The 23,174-nt window shown below is 32.6% G+C and overlaps 1 protein-coding gene across 2 annotated transcripts in view; it reads left to right on the plus strand.

The window, feature by feature from the left end:
- LOC114334496 (N(4)-(Beta-N-acetylglucosaminyl)-L-asparaginase) overlaps window positions 1–12,525 on the plus strand; it is a 39,721-nt gene extending 27,196 nt beyond the window's left edge. For both annotated transcript variants that reach the window (XM_050650032.1, XM_050650033.1), the window contains exons 5-7: window positions 1,596–1,792; window positions 1,946–2,053; window positions 12,250–12,525. In XM_050650032.1, the coding sequence (XP_050505989.1) occupies window positions 1,596–1,792; window positions 1,946–2,053; window positions 12,250–12,490 (546 nt within the window). In that variant the 3' untranslated portion in view covers window positions 12,491–12,525. The remainder of the gene's footprint in view (window positions 1–1,595; window positions 1,793–1,945; window positions 2,054–12,249) is intronic.
- Window positions 12,526–23,174: the final 10,649 nt, after the last annotated feature.

The following is a 23,174-nucleotide window of genomic DNA, read 5'->3' on the forward strand; positions in this document are numbered from 1 at the left end:
GATCGGCTCACCGCGTAAAGGTTCACACGCTAACTTCTCGATGCAAATTATAATTTCTATGTATATATACGTTATCTTCATTTTTCAGTTTTGAAGATCCTAATAAAATTTTATCATATAATTCTTATAATTAAATCATCATACTGTAACCTCGTATCACCTTTCATTCTATTTACTTTGTCTTCTATTTTTTGTACTAAATGAGAAAAAAAAACATTAAAAACTAATATTTCAGAAATATAACTAAAAAGTAAGTTGATATTATTTATTAATACTATTTTTACAAACTTTTTGTTACATGCATCTGAATCGAGATATACCGGGAATCTCAGTTTTTTTTACATCTGCATAAGGTCTTAGAGCAATTTTTACAGTTACATGGTGGTACTAAGTCTGTTCTTGTTCGCAGTAAAACTAAAACTTTCTGGGGCTTCAGAGTCTAATTATCTATATGATATAGATATAATCTATATCATATAGATATCCAGTGGATAGGGGATAGTATCCATATAAAGTGGATCTAGTTCTTTTGCAGCATCATCAAGGCACGTCAATTGTGTGTATGCCGCCACAACATAAATGCTCGTTTTATATGCAATGATGATGCTGCAAAATAACTCGATCCATTTTTATATGGATATCACAAATTGGCTCATTTGCATGCGTAGCATTTTCTTAAGCTCAAATTATTCCTTTTGAGTTCTTCTATCATTATTATTAGTTAAAGAATAAATGTTTACATCTCAAATTTACTTGAAACCCTTATAAACAAATTAATCTATAATTTTTTTAAGAAAATTATAACTTCAAACGGGTATAATTTTAAAACAAATGAAGATAATTTGACAAACTTTGTTTGGAAGCCTATTAATTAAGCTTTAAAATGAGACCTTCCAAGGCTCATTTGCATGCGTAGAAGCCGATCGATAAAGCTTCGAAAAATACTTATTTTGCAATTTGCATTGTGCACTAATTTTACAATATCTTTAGTTCTAATTGTTGGATTTAAGTTTAGTAAACGTTTTTTCTTCGTTTTTTATTAACGAAGAAATTTTATTTGAAACATTATTTTTTATCTCTTTTAATTTATGAGCCAGAGCCCTTAAAACAATTTATAAACAATTAAATTGTTTATAACAATTTTTTGACCACTCAGATCGAAATCCACCCTCGAAATTCGTAATCACCAGCCAAAAATCCATAAGAAACCGTTGAGTTTGTCCATCAGAATTGAAAAGGACACGGTGACCCCTCTGGCGCCTAGACTACTTAAAAATCACCTCCTTTCCCTGACCGACCTCAGATCTAATTTTTCTCTTAATTGTTATTATATTGTCTTCACTTTATAATGAGTTCCATCCTGTTATTATTCTTTTTTCACCTCTTACCATTTTCAAAAATTTCGGCCCTGGTATAATAAATATTTAAATAATCGAATAATGAAGCAAGTTAGCAGCATATACCAATTTATGTAAAATATATTAAATCCAATAATTGTGGATTTTAGTTAATTTAACTGCATCAACTAGTAGGTGGAAAAATCCTCTAGAAAGCTTTTACATTTAGAATTTTATTTGAATTTTCTGTTTTTATAGAATGTCTCACCTGATTCTAAAACATCTTGTGGACCTTATACACCCATAGAAAGTGATTTCGAAAATCAAATTTTTAAAGAAATACCTAGTGTATATGACTCTACAAATCATGATACAATTGGAATGATAGTAATGACTGGAAAAGGTCGTATAGTGGCAGGTACTTCCACCAATGGAGCTAAATTTAAAATACCTGGGTATGTACTTTAAAATTAGAAATTGTTCTGAGAAGCCAAATATTTTTACACATTTATAGATATAAGGGGTATTTAGACATACTAAAAATTTGTCTCTTCATTATCAAGTTCGCCTTTAAATTTCTATATTATGTATATAGGATAAATTTTTAGGAGAGTTGGTGATTCCCCGATACCTGGTGCTGGAGCCTATGCTGATAGCGCAGTTGGAGCTGCTGTAGCAACTGGTGATGGTGACATTATGATGAGATTTCTACCTAGGTGAGTTATACTAGCTTTTATATAGGTACAGTTACGATCACTGAATAGTTTACACCTTAATTTTTATATTGTAATTCTGTAAAATTGCAGTGTCGTACGATTTGATAAATGTCAAAGTCAAAAAAAATTCAAAAAGTAAATGCTTGTCAAAAATTTACAAGTTTGCTTGACAAAATTGAGTGTTGAAAAATAAATAAAACGAGATCAGCTGTGGGAGCACGCTAAATAGAATTCTATTTTAATGACGTGACGTTGTCTAGCGACCGTCGATTCTCCCATTATGATATTCTATTTTGTGGCGTCAGCAAAATAGAATTCTATTTGGCGTGCTCTGGGCCCTGGGGTGAGAGCACGCCAAATAGAATTCTATTTTAGTGACGTCACGTTGCCTAGCAACCGTCGATTCTTCCATTGTGAAATTAGATTTTGTGACGTCAGCAAAATAGAATTCTATTTGGCGTGCTCTCACCCCAGGTGCGGGAGCACGCCAAATAGAATTCTATTTTAGTGACGTCACGTTGCCTAGCAACCGTCGATTCTCCCATTGTGAAATTCGATTTTGTGACGTCAGCAAAATAGAATTCTATTTGGCGTGCTCTCACCCCAGGATCAGACTCCTCCAAAATGGTTAGAATGCATTTTAATCATGCGCAAAAAGCAAGAGCAATTGCCAAACTCGAAGAAGATTTGCTACTAAGGCAAGTTGTTGCAGATTTGAACGTGAGCCATATAAGCATATGGAAAATCAAACAAAGATGGGATAATTTTCACTCTATAGCACGGTTGGGTAGTTCCAAAGGGCAGAAGGTCTCCACAGATCAACAGGATGAGATGTTAGTAGATTATTTTTGAGACAATTTCCTTTTGCCACAGCTCAAAAAGCTAGAGAAGAAACTGCGTTTCCGGGCATTAAAGCAAGTGGATTGATAAATTGTGCAGCTGCAAGAAAACCTTTTTGACTGAGGATTACAAGAGGAGACGAGTTGCATTTTGTAATAAATTTATAAACAGTGAATTGAACTTTTGGTCTAGGGTTGCATTTTCTGATGAAAAAGTATTTCAGTCATATAGCAATGGTCGAGTAAGAGTTTATATGCCGAGAAATCATAGGTACGATAAACAATATACGCATCATTTATGAAATAGTGGAGAATTCTCAGTCAACTTATGGGGATGGCTAAGTGAAGTGCTGAAAACCTGGGTGTTTGTTATTATATCGAAGAAAATTTAACAGGATTACATGACAAACATATTCTGGAGAACACAATGTTGCGATCGGTGATCCAGAGATTCCCTAACAACGACTTCATCTTCCAACATGACAATTTCCCAGTGCATACGAGTATAATTATTCGAGAATGGCTGGAAGAAACTCATGTTAATGTTCTTTCGTGCCCTTCCAGGGGTGCAGACTTTAACCCCATCGAAAGTGTGTCGACATGGTTAACAAATAAACTAAATTAAAGAAACCTTAGACCACGGAATAGAACTGAATTTTGGGAAGCAATTGAGCAGGCATGGGAAGAGCTTGGTTACTATAACATGAGGGGATTGGTGCTGTCTATGAACAGCAAACTGCAAAGTTGTATTGACAATAATGGGGCTTCCACCAAATATTAATTATTGTCTATTATTTATCATTATTTAATATAAAATAGATTTAAAATAAAATGGGTATTTTAAAACCAGACTTCCTTGTTTTCGTTATTAAGCCCATAATCTATTTTATTCAAAAAAACTTCTTTCTATACTTTCCATTTTGTTCAATTTTGTAAAATATGTATTTATATTATTTTGATTTTTAAATTTTAATCAACCTATTCTAGGTACACCACTGGTAACGTCGCACTTTGACGTAAAAGGTGCGTTTAAACGAGGTAAAAATTTAAAAAATCGGTTCCTAGATTCGTAAGCCTGTAAACTATTCAATGACCGTAACTGTCTTCTTCTTTAAGTACCGTGCCAAATTTTTAGGCGTGGGTAGCTTCCATAACAATTTGCCGATATCGTTCTCGATCTTGTGCGGCATGTAACAATTGATCTGCCGATAAGCCAGTCCATTGACGAAGGTTTCGGAGCCATGAATATTTCTTTCGACCAATTCCGCTTTTTCCGTCGATCTTTCCATTGAGTATTAACTGCAGCATCCTGTATCTGCTACCTCTCATTATATGCCCCAGATATTCAAGTTTTCTCTTTTTTATCATCTTCATTAAGTCACCTTCGCCTTGACCTACTCTGTTTAAGACTTCTCTGTTAGAAATGCGTTGAACCCAAGATATTCTGAGCATTCTACGATATGACCACATCTCAAAGGCTTCTAATTTGTTCATCATGTTAACCTTCATGATCCAGGTTTCACATCCATATAGTAATACAGGATACACATAACATTTTAGGAACTTGATTCTTAGTTGTAAGTTCAGCTGAGAGTTGCTCAGAATAGATCTAAGTTTCATAAATGCTCCTCTTGCAATTTCTATACGAGTTTTAATTTCTTCATCCGGATTTAGTGTCTCGTTTATCCAACATCCTAGGTATTTCAAATGGTTAACTTTTGTTATTGATTCATCACTGACAATTAGTTGCATAGGGCCGACGTCTTGTTTACTAACCACAAGTAACTTTGTCTTTGTTGCATTTATGTTAAGTCCGTTATTGGAGCATTCTCTAGTGACTCGATCTATAAGGAATTGAAGATCTTCGATGTTTTCAGCCATGATCGCGGTGTCGTCTGCATATCTGATGTTGTTAATAGTTTCACCCCCGATTCGAACTCCACATTGTCCTTCCAAGACTTCATTAAAAATTATTTCTGAGTATACGTTAAACAAAGTTGGGGATAACACACAACCCTGTCTGACACCTCTTTGAATGCAAATTTTGTCTGTTTCTTTGCCGTCTACCAGAATAGAAGCTTCTTGATTCCAATATAGATGTTGTAAAAGTCTCAGATCTTTATCATCTATTCCAATCATTTCTAGATATTGAAACAACCTATCATGTTGAACTCTATCAAACGCCTTCTCAAAATCTATAAAGCAGACGTAAATTGGTTTCTGTACTTCCCATGATCGTTGAAGTAATGTTAACATTGAGAACAAAGCTTCCCTTGTTCCCAATCCTTCTCTGAAACCGAATTGTTTGTTTCCCATTGTCTCTTCACATTTCTGCTTAATTCTATTAAGAATTATCTTAAGAAGTAGCTTGAGAGAGTGGCTCATGAGACTAATTAGTCTAAAGTCTTTACATGATGATGTATTAGGTTTTTTTGGGAGTGGAATAAATGTAGACTCTAACCATATCTGTGGCATCATTCCAGTCTCGTATATATGGTTATAAATATTTGTTAGTTGTGAGACATTGTCGTCATCCAGAAGTTTGAGCCAGTCTGATGGTACTTGGTCAGGGCCTTGAGATTTCCCATTTTTGCTCTGTTTGATGGCTTTCTCTACTTCCGCTTTTAAAATGCTAGGACCAGTATTCGTGTACTTTGTGGTGTTAAGTGGTGGCCTCGTATCCAGGAAGAGCTCTTTTATATAGTTAGTCCATTCTTCCTTTTTTTACCGTAACTGTACCTACTATAAATTTAGTTTTAATTCAAATTTGTTATGAGATGTCGTTGTATCGCGTCTAATGGGAAATTTGAATGATTTTTCAGATTCCCTTTAAAATGATGGTGGAGCTAGTTTTCGATTCAGAGGTGTGCACGCTAACAAAAGCTACTGAGGACGCCTGAAATGGTAGAAACAGCCTGTCTAGCGGGTGTGCAACCCTCTGAATCGAAAACAAGCAAAACCATAATTTATTATTTTATTTCCTTTACTCGGTTTCAGTACTGAAAGTTTCTCTGCTGTCCTTTTCCTAGACGAATGAAGGCGGAATGTGATCGTTTCCATTTCTTTTTCTATATTCGTCGTCTGCTGTCTTATTAATTGAAAAAGTCGCAGATTAAGGATGTACCAGTAAGAACTTCGACGCGAAAAGTCTCAGGTTTAAATCACTATTTACCATTTTAATTTTTATTAAATTGGTGGATTCTGCATCTGAGACTCTTCAATTTGTTAGTTTTAATTATTTGATCTTATTGACTGTATCTTATTCTTCTTCTTTTTGTGTACACATGCCCCTGCCTGTTTTTTCAATGTGCCTCCAGTAAGTTGTCGTTCCAACGTTTTCGTGGTCTTCCCACTGATCGTCTTCGTATTGGGGAACCGTCTCTCGCCGTCCTTACGACTCTATTCGTTGTCATGCGTCTTATGTGGTCGTTCCATTCTATTATTTTGTTTGTTACCCAGTTATTAATGTTCTCCACCTTGCATTTCCGTCGTATATCTGTACTTCTAGCTCTGTTTCATAGTGCTTTGCTCTGCTGTTTCTAGCATTCTTTTTTGTCCTCTCTGTGTCAAGTCGTGTTTCTGCCGCGTATTTCATTATTGATCTAACGACTGTTTTGTAAATTCTGCCTTTCTTTTCTTTTACGATATCTTTATTTCTCTACATTGTTTCATTCAGGCAACCCGCGGCTCTGTTTGCCGTATTCACTTGATCTTCCATTTCTATGTCGACCTTTCCGTAGCTAGATAGTGTGATGCCTAGATATTTAAACTAATAACCTGTTCTATTATCTGACCCTCCAGCTCTAATTTACATCCTAGTATATTTGCTGTTATGCTTTTTCTCATGGGCATTTTTCAGTGCGTCACAAATAACAGAAAAAAGGTAAGTCCGTGATAATACACATTTATAACATTTATTCTAACTACCGTATTTCCCAACCTTTTTTGTGCCATGCCCCACCTTAGCCTTTCTAAAATTCGTATGCTCCTCTATGTAACAACGTACATAAAATTTAATAGGAAAAAATCACTAAGAATCTGTTTACGAAATACAGTAAGTAAATTTTCAAAACATGTAATGAAAAACTCATGTTGAAATTCCAAATAATTTTAATAAAGATTTTTCTATATTTTAGTTTATTAAAAACACTGTTTAATATAATATTTAGTTTTTCAAAGATTTCAGCTAAATTACTCACAAATGCTTTACCATCGATTGTTAACAGATACTTCATTTCAGGTTTGTCGCTTAAAAATCACTAATGGTATCAATAGTTCCATAAATATTTTCAAGCAGTTTCCTTCGGATTGCCATCTTACTTCATTATGAAGTAAAAGTCTCACGTGGACGTGGTCACAGCATAGAAAACGCAACAGCAATGACACACTAGAAGGCGGGAAAAGTTCGCGCACTATTACTGCGCAGATCGTTGGCCATTTTTCGCGTAGTACCAGACAGTGTAGAAAATCGACAGTGTTGCCGATTTGTACATAATTATCAGATTTACTTAACTTTTATGACATTCTGATAATAAATATTTTTTAACATAATTTTATACGTATGCCTGTGGGAATTATGTTAATAATTGGGACATAACACAAAATATTGACGATGAATGGCGATTGTTTATCTCTTGCAGAAATTCCAGAAAATATTCAAAAATAATCTCTTACGGGTAATAAATTTAGTGCAATAACTGATATACTGAAGCAATGCAGAAATAAAAAAAAATCACGTTTTCTTAGGTATCGTTGTCTGTCGACGTTTGAATGCTATCTGTGAGCAAATATTAAATTAGTGTTAGCAAAAGTGAAGGAGTAAAAGAATGTTACTCCTTATAGTCCTGTCGCCAGGGGGGGTACAACGGCCTCGTTAATTCAGATGGACTTACTCAAGTTTTTTTTATGTATTTTGACCCGTAGAACACGAATTTTTTGGGTAACAGTTGATCCGGATGTCGATAAGATTGTTATAGACCAAGAACTTGAGGAATCAAATAACAGCGATTTTTGGCAAAACAAAACACTATTTTGTATTTTTTGGGCCATTTTAAGTAAAAAATATTTCTACAAGTTTTTTCGTAGGATGCACAGTTTTCGAGATAAACGCGGTTGAACTTTAAAAAAATCGAAAAATTGCAATTTTTGAACCCGAATAACTTTTGATTAAAAAATAAAATAGCAAGTCTGCTTACCGCATTTAAAAGTTTAAGTCAAATTATATCGGTTTTGATTATTTCCATTGGTAAAAATTTATTTTTTTATTGTTTAACAAAGCTATAAACACGTAGGGTTTCCCGTGCTTTTACATGTGTTTTAACGCATGTAACGTAGAAATAGTCTTGATTGCACTAGTACCTATTCTACCTACTCGTTCGATTTTAAATGAGAAATCATAGAAACATCACTCACGCACTAGTTGTTTGTAGCTTTGTTTAACAATAACACAATAAATTTTTAGCAATGCAAATAATCAAAACCGACATAATTTGACTTGAACTTTCAAAGGCGCTAAGCAGAATTGCTATTTTATTTTTTAATCAAAAGTTATTCGGGTTTAAAAATTGCAGTTTTTCGATTTTTTGAAAGTTCAACCGCGTTTATCTCGAAAACTGTGCATCCTACTAAAAAACTTGTAGAAATATTTTTTGCTTAAAATGACCCAAAAAATACAAAATATTGTTTTGTTTTGCCAAAAATCGCTGTTATTTGATTCCTCAAGTTCTTGGTCTATAACAATCTTATCGACATCCGGATCAACTGTTACCCAAAAAATTCGTGTTCTACGGGTCAAAATACATAAAAAAAACTTGGGTAAGTCCATCTGAATTAACGAGGCCGTTGTACCCCCCCTGGCGACAGGACTATTACAAAAAATGTTAAATTATTTTAATCACATAAAGTCTTCATTTTCACAAGATGAGGATGAGGAAATTTTATTTGAAAGCGTTCCAGTTTTATTATAGTATAATATATTACATACATATAATTTTGTTACAAGTATTTTTGAATTAACAAGTTGAATAAAATAAATTTTTTCTTAATGTATTTTTATTACCCTTAGAAACTACCAAGATCAAAAATTTTAACATAATTTTGGCTTAATGTAATTTCATATATAGTGGCATCGGCAACACTGATGAACGAACACATCACATCACCACTGAGGTGTACTACGCGAAAAATGGCGACTCTGTACTTTTCAACTTCAAAGGCGGCATATCTGGGAGTGTCCTTGCTGGTTTCGTTTATTATGCTGTGACGTGGTCTTCATTTTGTTCTTCACAAAATATCTTGAAGAGACGCTCACATTTGGCATTAGATTTAATATAATTGTAACACAATTTATTAAGGAATGTAGTACTTCATTTAGAACAGGCGAGATGTTTTTAGCTACCAAGTTTTCTCTATTAATAACATAATGCACAAGGATCATTTCTGGATTCGCGTCTTTTTCATCAATTTTAATCAGCTATTTTTCTTGCCCATCGCATTAGGAGCACCATCAGCAGCCCAAAATGTAAGTTATCAACACTGCTTCACTGCCTCTCAAAGTTGATTCATCCATTTCCACTGAGAGATTTCTTGTTTTCAGCTTTTCAGCAAGTTGTTTTTCAATATCTTCACCCATTTCATCTATTCTTCTGCTGAGTGTATTGTTAATGAGTGGCATAGCATTTACATGTTTGCCATCTTTTTCAAGAACCTTTTAAGAAATGCTCATATTGACGGTTTTATTAAATTCTCTCCTATAGCATGAATTTTTCGAGTTTTAACGATGAATAAAGAAATTTCATAAATAGCCTCAAGAACACGTTATTAGTTCAAGTATGAGCAGTAAATAAAGACTATAATGTTCTTTATCGAAATCTAGCTTTGCTTAACCCGAAGCGAAACGGTTAATATTCCAATTGCCCCCCCCTAACAACCAAATTGCCCCCCTGTGGGGCGTGGGCCCCACGTTGGGAAACACTGTCGAACATGACACTTTAGTTAAATCTGACAGTTGTCACATTTTATTTGCAATTTGACATAAAAACAAATCAGTTGTGTTTATTGCATTTATAAAATGGTATTTTCTTTGATTTGCATGGTCTTATAAATTGTACAGATTATATTCGTAGATATATTATATAATTCGTAAATAATTTTTTTCGATTATAGCGCCATCTATCGACAACTAGAATAAATGTTATAAATGTCTGTAATCACAGACGTGCCTTTTTTCTGTCACATACAATTTAATGCGTTAGAAAGAAATCGAAAAACTGTGACGCACTGAAAGATGCTCATGAGAAAAAGAATATAACCATGCATTTTGTCTTTTGTGGGGAAATTAACATGTTATGTTTCCTTGTGGTTATATTAAATTACGTTGCAAATCATGTCCACTTTGAGATTATTTTAAGTTGTTTTTTTTTTCCAATTGGTGTCCTTTTTTAGTTAGTACTTTTTTTATTATTTCATCTAGGAAGAGTAGGTACCTCTCTTGCGTACAATAAATGGATAACTTCTTTTAATTTGACCCTGTCAAATGTCTTTTTAAGGTCCATGAAACATAAATATGCCGGTCTATTATATTCCAGTGACTTCTCTTGAACTTACCTTATTATAAATAGCGCCGGGGTATTATTTTTCCGACCTAAAACCTTGTTCCTTGTTCCAGATCCTGTCCTCTCCTGGCGATTTTCTGTTTTTAATTTCCTTAACGCTTTCTTTACCTCCCATCCCTCAATGTTTATTTCATCGTTTGTCGTCACTTCAACTACTGGGGGTTCATTATCGGTTCCATGACATCTCGTAACGCGACAATTCGTAACCGGACAGATGGTAACGGACAATTCGTAACGGCGACAGTTGGTAACTATACAAATTCGTAACGTCCAAATTAAATTATTCTGATTCTGTTTATATTTGTTAACGTGGAAAATAACAGTTATTACAGTTATAAATGAAATTATGTTTATCAATTTAACGAATCAGTATTTGGATAAACATTTTTAAGGCATTTCATAATGCGTGTTTCAGAATATATTAAAAGAATTTAAACCAAGTATTAAGGTATTAAAATACATCCCTCTTATCAACTATAACCGTTGATTGAATACAACACTGTAACCAATCACAAGATTTATTATAATAACAGATAATTATAACCTTTCCTTTACAAAATGTTTTTCCTCTGTCTAAATAGGTATATGCAAATTTAAGGAACAATAAGAGGAACTTTTAAAAATATTGTTAAAAGTTTGTATGTATTTAAATATTTGTTTGTGTTTAAAGACTTTTAATATATTCTGAAACACGAAATATAAAATGTGTTAAACATGTTTATCCCGGTACTGATTCGTTAAATTGATAAACATAATTTCAATTATAACTGTAATAATAGTTTTCACGTTAACAAAAATAAACAGAATAATTTAATTTTGAGGTTACGAATTTGTATAGTTACGAACTGTCGCCGTTACGAAGTGTCGCTGTTACGAACTGTCGCCGTTACGAGTTGTCCGTTACCACTTGTCCGGTTACGAATTGTCGCGTTACGAGATGTCTGGTCACGTCATTATCATCATCATCAGTAGCTTGACAACCCTTTTTGGGTCCTGGCTTGTTCTAGGATTTTCCGCCATTCTATTCTGTTCCTTGCTTTGTTCTTCCAGTTGGGGTTCATTATCGTCATGTTTATTATCAGTTCATTATCGTTTAGCAAATGGAGATCGAAAGTACTCTATCCATGTTTCCTTCTGAATGTGTTTCGATTTTATAAGTTCGTCGTGTTCCATTTGTTTTGAGAAGTTCTGCCAGTGTTCCGTTTTTATTTGCCTGACTAAAGTATTCATTTCGTTTCTAATTCGTTTATAGTCGTACTATGCCTGTTGCGTCTGTTTTGTTCTATATTGTAAAAAAGCTTTCTTCTTTTCTTCACTTCCTCTCTAAACCATGAGTCATGAGGTTTTCTTTTTTGATTATGTTAGTATCAAAATTTACAAAACTGTATTTGAAAACCGTTTTGGTCAGTGGCGGATCTAGAAATTTGCCTTAGGGGGAACTTCCATTGAAACACCAACCAAAAGACATAAAAAAGATAAACCCAAACTACATAAAATACATAAATAATAACTTACATGCATTCAGTTCCGTTAATTTTCCTAACTAGCGTGTTTATTGGGTTGGATTCGTCTGTCTGTGGTTTAAGTTTCTTGTCAGCTAATATATTTTTATGTTTGAACAATTTTTTTCTTTAATTTTGAACCTTGTGGGAAAATTTTCCCTTTTTCCCTCCCCTTAGATCCGCCACTGGTTTTGGTATGATAGTACTAAAATGTATAACTAAATCTGTATCTACCGTTTTAGTTTTCTAGCAGTTGAAAAACTAAGGGACGGCGCATCTCCCAGCAAAGCTGCTATCATAGCGATAGCAAGAATAGCTGAGAAATACAGAACGTTCTTCGGAGGTATAGTGGTGGTTGATAAAAAAGGCAACGTTGGAGCTGCCTGCAACGGTATGGATAAATTTCCTTTCACCATAGCCAATAACAAATACCCTGAAGGGATCATTAAATATATTGTAAATTGTACTAATTATGAAGATTAAATTGTATTGTAATATAGGAACTATTTTAGATACAATGTTTTTTTTTTCTCTGACATCTGTCTATTTTGTGAGAACTATTCATATGAATACTACGAAGGCTAATATCTAAATAATTTATGTACCTTGTAAATAAAAGTCCTTTATTTTTATATAAATTTATTTTGATTGTATTCCCTAGAAAAAATATTAAAAGTACTAATTTTTCATACATATCACAAAGTAATAAATGTTTCTAAAATCACAAGAAATGAAAAATCTCCGTGAACAAATAAGTTAAACGGCTTACCTACTATAAATATCCGTAGTGTCCAAATACAGTGCACAAATATATAGGAATTGTTAATTAAATTGAATTAAAGGCAATTTATGTTTTATTTCGATTCAGAGGCAAGAAGGCATAATCTGCAGACAGCCGCTGTTTCTGGTATAACCTTCATCAGTACAGATGCTTCCCGCCTCTGAATCAATCCAAAACCAAATTACCTATTTATGGGAAATTCCAAGGATAAATTGAAATCGCCACTGAGGACGCAAACAGCGACATCTACTAAAGAAAACAGAAAGTAGGAAGGTCTCAGATACAGAATACATTATTAAAAATACGCTGTACTTAAACTGTCGTCAAACGGTCTTACACTATAATGCCGTTAACAGATATGACGTCATTCGTATGATGCGTTTGACGGCATTTTCTTCGGCTGCAGTTCGCTTTCACTTGCAGTTCAGCATATATTATACACGTGGTGAATTAATTCACGAGTTGACGATTCTCTTATCTTATTTTATTATAGTGCCCGTCTCAGTATATAGTTACAAGCGTTATATTTGTACCTAATTGTTAATTATTGTGGGAATAATAAGTTTGAATTGGGAAAACTTGAATGACTTAGGTAAGTGTCATTATTGGGAGTCCGTTCGTTTTATAAATATTGGTACTTTTAGTTAGGTTAAATATTGGTATGTCAATGATGTTAAAAGTTGGCGATACATTTTCCTCATTTGCCGATGCAAAAAAGCCTTCTCGGAACTTGGAGAAAGTACATTTACCACGCTTTGGAAAGAGATGCACGTAATATTGCAAGCAGTAAAATTAAGAGGCCGATAGAAAGCTCTTTAATCTATTATCAACTTATTTAAGCATGTAATCATGGTGGAAGGAATTTCAAGAGCGGTGGGAACTAAGAGCGTACACTTAGTTTAGAACTAATTCAAAAATTAGTCTATGCTAAGACAGACGATGATTACAAAAATATTTGAAAGGACTAGAAGATAGGGTACCTCGAACAGTGTATGAGTATTTCATGAAAAACTGGCATGATACCAAGGATGAGTGAAATTTAGGAAAAAAAAACAATTTTTTACATAACACAAATATCCGCCTGGAATCTATTAACGGTAAATTAAAATCAGTTATAACCAAAAATAGTCCTTTGGAACAGTTTATAAACAGCTTGTTTACAATTATTGCAAGTTTAGAGGAGAGGGATCATAAGGCAGTTTATGATATTTTAAAGAAACCCGTCGATATGTTTCCGGAAGATTCTGATGAAAAAAATATTTTACATTGCTCACACGTGAAGCCTCGAAGCATGTTTTAAAAGAAATTCGTAATTCTAAACAAATAGAGATATTACAATTTTTGCATACGGTGATTACATCATTACCGATAGTAAGGGTTCCACAAATGCTTCTGTTTCTTCGTGCAACTGTATAATCTATGATTCAATGATTTTACCTTATATTTTTGCATTAAGACGGCATTTGCAATTAGAGTTTTTTGATAAAATGATCGTAAATCATAAATGGACTATTATAAAAATAACCAACAAACATTAACGTCTTTGATTGAAGAAACGAATCGACAGAATATGAGTTAGCAAGTAGATCTAATGATAGTGTTATGTCTATATCATTGACCACACAAGAGTATCGACCACTAAGTTCCCATGCACAAAGAAGAAAAAAATGTCTTTTGTTGTGCAATGAACCAGCAGATTTAGCTGCACAACGTACGGGCATGTTATTTGAGCAAAGGTTTAATCTATTAAAAAATCTAAAAACACTGTGGTCCAATAATACTGCTGTTCTACTTACACCTACAGATGTTACAGACGAAAATGACACGCAAGTTATTATTAACAGTAATGATGAAGTTGTATTTGAAAATGACACGCACGTTATTATTGAAAGTAATGATGAAGTTGTATTTGAAAATGACACGCAAGTTATTATTGAAAGTAATGATGAAGTTGTATTTGAAAGTGAAAATAAGCTGTGTGGTGAGGTGGTTCGTCAAGAGATAAGTAGGATAGATAATGTGGAGGGGAATATACAAGAGTCAAGTCCAGAAAATAAACTTCCTAATACTCACCAAACTCTTCAAGTGAACGATGTTGTTTTGTCGACAATTAAAATGCCAGTGGCAGTAAAGAAACAAGGACGCCCAAAAGGGCAAGGCCTGGCAGCAATAGGACTACCAAAGAAAAAGAAAAGGAACCCCAAAACATTTCCAAATAAATCCAGGGTTCAAAGAAAGGATTAAATTTCTATAATTATTTTTTTTTCTTAGTTTACAACAGGTTGTACAATAAATAAAGACTAATTTAATTATGTATTTATCATTACCCATAATTAAAATACGTTTTAATACTTCACTCTGTTTTCTTTTTCGTTTATAAGAAAATCTTCTAATAATAATAAATTCTTTATCAGAAATTGATACTAAGATGGCCAGCCTCCAAGCGAACGGCATCCGAAGAAAATGCCGTCAAACGCATCATAAGAATGATGTCGTAGCTGTTAACGGAATTATAGTGCACGGCCGTTTGACGGCAGTTTAAGTACAGCGTTAAAAATAATATACATTAATTTAAATCTAAAACCTTCCTTATCGGAACTATTCTTTATTAGCATCCTGAATTTCTGTCTTCTACCATTACAAGACATAGAGACGACGAAAAATACAATAGTGGGTTTAATAGAAATAGTTAAGTTACAATAGTGGGTTTTTGGATAAAAAAATTATCCAAACAGTCAATCTAGGTCTAGGTCATACAGAAAAGCACATTTTAGAAACGGTTCTGAAACTCTGATTTGTGGAGATATCCAAAACAATAAATTACAACAAATAAAACTAACATGACCGCCTTTGAAAATTACAAAAATATTTCTCAAGCCAAATATCTGCTAAGTCAATGCGTGCTTTAGACATTAATTTATAAATCATAAACTCGACAATTACCAAAAATAAAAAAATTAAGACGGGCTATTTGCTCTAACTAGGAAGACGAATAAAATGTTGAAGCTGATTCAAAGATCGACAGAACATGAAGCGAAATTACGTACAAGGCAAGAAAGAAATTCAAATGAGCGGCAATGAAGGACTAAATGCATAGTAAAACGGCTTTCTAGATTTTTTAATATAATTATTCGAAGTGTGCGCAGCATTCTAACACAATTACGACATTAACATAACTACAACCTATTGAATACTGCACAGCACAGGATGGTATTGATCATTAAATCCATTCGAGATGATTATTCAAACTATCTTACAAAAATCAAGACTACACTTTTGTGCACTGTACTTTATTTTGTTTCCTTCCGACAAATTCTTGTTTTCTAACAATCTACCCTTTCAGTATTGAAATTACAAGTTAAGCAGTTTACAGAACTGCTAAAAGTCCAGTCGGGTTAGGTAAATAACAGTCCTAATACCCCAGGCTGTGGGTGAAAAAACGTGATATAATTCAGGAATTTTTGAAACCTATCCGGTGTTGAAAAGGACGATGCCAGGAATAACTTGTACTAAAATATATCCAAAAATTTCAGGAGCTTTTTTATTTATGACTTTTTTTTAGAGATAGACGATTTTTAATTTTTGCAGCTTAGGATATTCATTTTATAGAAAAACTTTTAAATAGAAAATTGTAGTAAATTAAAAAGTCTACAATTTGAGCTATAACAAGTTTAATTTTGTTAATACGTTATTGCAAAACAGACTGCGAAAGGTTCAAAATGGCCGTTTTTTGCAATTGCATTATTTATTGTAAAAATAACTTTTATTTATTTTTTAAGGCTTTATAATAGATATCCTTCACTACCAAACATAAAAAAAATTTATAGAGCCCGATTGGTAAACTTGCTGCTTAGATATTATAACTTGTTTATCCCAAGGGGTCAAATGTCGAAGGCTATAACTTTTTGAAAAAAAATCGTAGAGAGTTAATCCAAGATCCACTCTCATTCTAAAGACTTATATTTTCATTTTCTGATGTAAATAAATGCGTAAACATTTTTCAACCTCTTATTTCGGGTTTGAAGATAAGGGGGCAAATTTCGTTATAAACATTTAGAACTGAAGCCGCCCCTGTACATTCTATGAGTTTCTAACTTACAGATTGTTGTTGATGAAGACAAAATAAAGATTCAAAACAAAATAAAAATTTTCTACGACCAACTGAAGCCAAGATAATTGCGTTTGTTTTCTTAAATCGTAGTGACCTTCACCCCTTAGAGTGGGTGAAAAAATATATACGTTCAAAATAAGTTAGGAAATGGATAAAACGTCTAATTCTAAGCAACTTTTGTTCTACAACATTTTATCATTTAGTTAATACTTTTCGAGTTATTTCCGAGTAAATACGTTTATTTTTCAACAAGAAAAAAACCCGTTTTTAGGCGTTTTTGGGAAATAACTCAAAAAGTAAGTATTTAATTGAAAAAAAAACATTCTTAGCAAAAATATAGCCCGTTAAAAATTAACAAAAAAAATGGTGTATGTATGAACTTACTAGACCCAGCAGAAGCAAAGTTCTAGCTAATGAAAAATAGGTTCATATCCGTCAAATTTCAAAGTGAATATTTCAAGGTGAAATGCCCAAAAAATGATGCACTTTTTGAAGAACACTCATTACAACTTTTTTAGAGTATTTAAAAATATGTGTAGGTATCTGTTTTTTAAAAAAGTTTGTAGTATCAATAGTAAGCAAGTTACGCTCAAAACAAAGTTGGTCTCTTTTTTTTTGGTCAAAAAAACTCGGGAAAGTCACCCCCTAATTAGCATCAAAAATGAAATTAATCCTATTTACTTCATAAGTGGTTTTACTCGTGTATGTGTCGTTTATGTCTGCAAGTTTCATTGGTTCAAAGTGCTTATTTTTGAAGGGACTGTAGTTGAAACGACTTGAACTAGTCAATAATCACGAGTGTACGCAAATTTAGAACAGCCATATCTTAACCAATTTTTGCCTTAACAAAAAAAAAACAAAAAATCCAAAATACTCAGAAAAGCAAAAACTACATTTTTTTACTCTTTGTGATTTTTGGTCACACTAATAAATTTTAAGTTATTTTGAAAAAAAAATTTCAAAATTAAAAATTAAAACAAATTTACTTTAAAACAATTTTTTAAATAAGCCCTTTGAACCGATGATACTTACAGATCATATAAATAATACATGAGCAAAGTAATTCGTGAAGCGGTAACGATTAATTTGATTTAAGATGATAATTAGGGGGTGACTTTACCGAGTTTTTTAATAAAAAAAGAGATCAACTTTATTTTGAGCGTAACTTGCTTACTTTTGATACTAGAAACTTAAAAAAAAACAAAAAATAATATTCTGTTAAAAACTTTAAAAAAGTTCTAATGAGTGTTGTCCAAAAAGTGCATCATTTTTTGGTTATGTCACTTTGAAATATACACTTTGAAATTTTTTCAATAAAGTACTTACTTTTTGAGTTATTTGCTAAAAACAGCTTAAAAACGTGTTTTTTTGTTGTTGAAAAATGAACGTATTTACTCGGAAATAACTCGAAAAGTATTACCTCAATGAGAAAATGTTGTAGAACAAAAGTTGCTTAGAAGTAGAAGTTTTATCTATTTCCTAACTTATTTTGAACGTATATTTTTCACCCCTTTTAAGGGGTGAAGGTCACCCCCAGGGCAAAAGCACACAGAGGCCCAATACCATTTTTATTCTTTGACATGTTATCTCTGTGTTTGCCAAATTTCAAGTCAATCCAAGCGGTGCTTTAAAATTTGGAGCAAAAACCGTGATTCAATGTACTGTAAGTTGCTAACCGTTGCGAGGAATATTTATAATTAATGCCGTTGCTAAGGGCAGCCTACACAATAAATCACTTTCGTAGAGAATAATAAATCTCCACTACACTTTAAAAATCATTTTTAATAATTAAATGTAATTTTCGTTTAAAATAATTTTTATTATAAGATAATATAAGTCTTTCTTTAGTTAATGACTGAAATAATTTCTTAATTGTTATAAATAAAATCACTACGATTTAAGAAAACAAAAACAATTATCTCGGCTTCAGTTGGTCGTAAACATTTTTTATTTTGTTTTGAATCTTCATTTTGTCTTCAGCAACAAAAATCTGCAAGTTAGAAACTCATAGGATGTACAGGGGCGGCTTCAGTTCTAAATGTTTATAACGAAATTTGCCCCCTTATTTTTAAACCCGAAATAAGAGGTTGAAAAATGTTTTACTCATTTATTTACATCAGAATATGAATATATAAATCTTTAGAAGGAGAGTGGATCTTGGATTAACTCTCTACGATTTTGTTTCAAAAAGTTATAGCCTTCGACATTTGACCCCCTGGGATAAACAACTTATAATATCTAAGCAACACGTTTACCAATCGGGCTCTATAATTTTTTTATGTTTGGTATTGAAGGATCTTTATTTTAACGCCTTAAAAAATAAATAAAAGTTACAATAAATAAAGTACAATAAATAATGCATTTGCAAAAAAGGCCATTTTGGACCTTTCGCAGGCTGTTTTACAATAACGTATTAACAAAATTAAACTTGTTATATCTCAAATTGTAGGTTTTTTAATTTACTACAATTTTCTATTTAAAAGTTTTTTTCTTAAATGAATATCCTAAGCTGCAAAATAAAAAATCTTTAAAAATTGCAAATTTAACAAATGAAAAACGTCATAAATAAAAAAGCTCCTGAAATTTTTGGTTACATTTTAGTACAAGTTATTCCTGCTATCGTCCTTTACAACACCTGATAGGTTTCAAAAATTCCTGAATTATATCCTGAAATCGACCTATTTTTCACCCACAACTTGGAATATAACTTTGCATGCCGAGCTACCCCAAATTTTATTTTTCGAATCTTTAGGGGGGTCTCAATAGTAGTGTACATTTAAAATCGCGACTAAATTACTACGTTGCATTAGTCGCCATTTTGATTTTGAATATCTCCGTCATTTTCAACTTTTCGACAAAAATGGTGGGAACTGAAATTGTTTCAAATACAATTTCCTACAATTTTTGTTGTGCAGTCAATATTTTCCGAGTTAAGGGGGAAATAGTGGAAGGGGAGGGGAAGCATAATAATTATTGAATTATCAGTAATAATTGCACAAGAGCTCTAAAATTATTGAATTTTTCCCGAGTGACGCTTTGACAGTTTTAATTTCACGACCCGAAGGAGAGTGAACTAATGTCAAAGTCTCACGAGGGCAAAACAAATCGATAATTTTTATGAGCTCGAGAGTAATTCGATACGATTATTTCATGAATAAAACTGTCTTTTTAAATCATTTTAACTAATATTTTATTGATATCTTCACCTGAATATTTGCTATTTGCTTGTTTCTTGGTGTTCTCTGTGACAAGTTGTAAAACATTAATTGTCCTTAATGTCACTGAATGTTCATTTTTTCGTAGCAACGAAGGGCACCTGAGGTAATACTGACGACGGGAAATTAGCAAAAAATATCGCTGTAATTTTTATTTCTGTAGCTTTCTATTGGTCAGAATCTCTATGAATGAAAGAATATAATTTATTATTAACTTTACGACATATTTGTACATAAACAAAAATGGAGAGAATTATATTTTATATAATTTTGATATCTTTAATTTTTTGTCAATATTTAAGGTCTGAGGTTCGTTTTGTAGGTATATGGTTTGCTGCTGATGACGTCATCATCTATAAGGGTTCGTTAATCGCTTATGTCTCGTTATGGTTGTCAAAGACGAAGGTCCTTGAAGGTTAATTGTAACACAAACATCAAAGAAATTAAAATTATATACAACTTCATTCTCTCTATTTTTGTTATTCATTTAAGTAGGAAAGTTAATAATAAATAAGATAATTTAATAATCATACTTAGTCACTATTTTCAGTTTAACTCGGAAAATATCGGCTGCATGAAAAAATTTTCAAGAAAGAAATGGCAACAATTTAAGTCCTCACACTTGTTGTCGTAATGTTGAAAATGGCGGAGATATTGAACAAAAACAATTGCTATGAAACTAATTAGGTCATACGCTCGCGCCTTTACCGCATAAGTACTACCTTAAATATTGATTCTAGCAAAAAAATGAAAGGAATCAAAATTTTATAAAATTTAATTCTATTCGTTTTTGTATATGTACATTTTTGGCGAAAAACTAATAATAAACGAGATAATTCAATAATTATGCTCAAACTGTTATTTTCCTCCAGAACTCGGAAAATATCGACCGCACGAAAAAAATTGCAATAAAATGAATTATAGAAAATCTCATTTTCAACCATTTCAGTTCTCACACTTTTTGTCAAAAAGTTGAAAATGTGAGATATTGAGCAAAAACGGTTCTCATCAAAAATCAAGATGACGGCTAACGCAGTAGCGGAATTCAGTCGCAATTTTAAATTTAAACTAGTATTGACCTCCCCTATAAATTAGAAAAATACAATTTGGAGTAGCTCGGCATGCAAGGTCAAATGCTATCACGACTGGACTATGTGTTTATAAAAATAATTGCTAGAAATCGATATTTTTTAAGAACGCAGCAGGCTTGAAGAGATCCTGTTATCCACAATGAAAGGTAACTGATCCTGACTAAATGTACCCTGGGTTTTAAGTGAAAGTAGATTTTCCCTTTTGAGCTTTACGAGTTAACACAGACGTATGCACCGTATGTTACATGGAACCACTGGAATCTCCAGGAAAGTGAAGAAGATTTTCCCCGAAAGGTGTTGGGGAAGCACGACTAGCAGAACTGAAACTGCTTACGGAACTGAGGTCGTCTTCTACTTCACGAACTGGGTAATCAGTCGCATCACCTGTAAAGAAAGTTTATTATTTTACTATTAACATAAACAGATTATGAAACGATAATGAAATAAACTTGCGTGCATAGAAATCGACCCACTTAAAACTTTTGACTTGAGCTATATTTATTTCTGAAACTAATGACTTGCACCAAAAAATGTACTGAAGAGGCTACAGTAGCGATCAACAGGTAGCAACAAACGCGTTCCAAGATTGCGGCTCTAATTTTGAATATTTTGTCGAGATATTTGACACACATATTCGTAATATAATAAAGAATGGCGGTACAGAGCCCAATTTCAGAAATATGTACGTGGAAATTACTCTATAACTAAATAAAATATTGAAAAAGGAGCCTGTACCGCCATTAAGAAGGAAAAAAAATAAACTTTCTTCAAATAAACTTTTTTATCCCATGCCTAGATTTTGTATAATCTTGGAACTACTAAAAATTTTTATTTCTAACAAGAAATCGAACATATAACTAAATAACTAATCAGGCAACATAGAGACATTATCACTGTTATTTTGACAAACCTGCGTCAGATTTTCTCTAATCTGTTCTGTCATCTTTATCGATATCTGTTCAGTGCAGTAGTGTGTTAATTAAAGAATTCGTTTTTGTTGTTTCATAGGAAAGTAGTGTTTATTGATAGTTAATTTATTATATATTTGTTGTTGTATAAGTTGTTGGCCTCTTTGAAAGAATAGATTGTTGTTAATTGTGAGTTTTAGTTATATGTGGGTAGGTAAGTATATTTTACGTAAAAATATTTCGAATTCTAATGCGAGTATATAAAGTTTTAGGAGGATTTTTTATTCTAAAAATAATATCAATAGTTTAACAAAATGGAAAAAGTAAATCAAACGAAAAATAAAGTGAAACCTTCCAAGAAAAAGTCCATTACAAACCGTGCCAAAATTATGCGAAAATCGAAATTTGTTTCGCTTCACAACAAAAAATGATTATTTATTATTGTTTTATTATTAGATATTTCATGCAAATAGGTACCTTTCTAAATACCTATCTTAACATAAAATTTTCACCCATTTTGGTTTATTTTTATAAATATCTATTTATTAATAATAAAATCGTTTTCTATTACTTCCATTTAGCGCGACTATGATAATGTCAAAATAATAATCTTAGATAATGTCAAAGATTACCACTGTTGCCAAAGTTTATGATACTATCTCCCGAAGTTATATTTTGTTGCTACCTGTTGATCGCTACTGTTTACTCTTCAGTGTGGAGATGGATGGCGAGGAGGTTTAACGATGCTAGATACATCGAGGAGATTTTAGCAATGCATGTGTGGTATCTTACGTTGACTACATTGGAGACGAATTTATTTTTATGCATGGCCTCATACCTCAAAAATCATGCAATATTACATTACCAAAGTCGGTTTCCGGGTCATGGAATGGACAGCGTGCAGTCCAGAGCTCAATCCTATATATTTTAAATTTATGGGATGAACTAAAACAATGAATTCGAGCTAGACTTCATACCCCAAACTCGATCCCAAAGCTTATTGTCTTAATTGTATTAAAATAGAAGAAGGGTGGCTTAACATCCTACAAGAAACAATAGCG

This window comes from Diabrotica virgifera, chromosome 5, assembly GCF_917563875.1.
Source record: "Diabrotica virgifera virgifera chromosome 5, PGI_DIABVI_V3a".
Lineage (NCBI taxonomy): Eukaryota > Metazoa > Arthropoda > Insecta > Coleoptera > Chrysomelidae > Diabrotica > Diabrotica virgifera.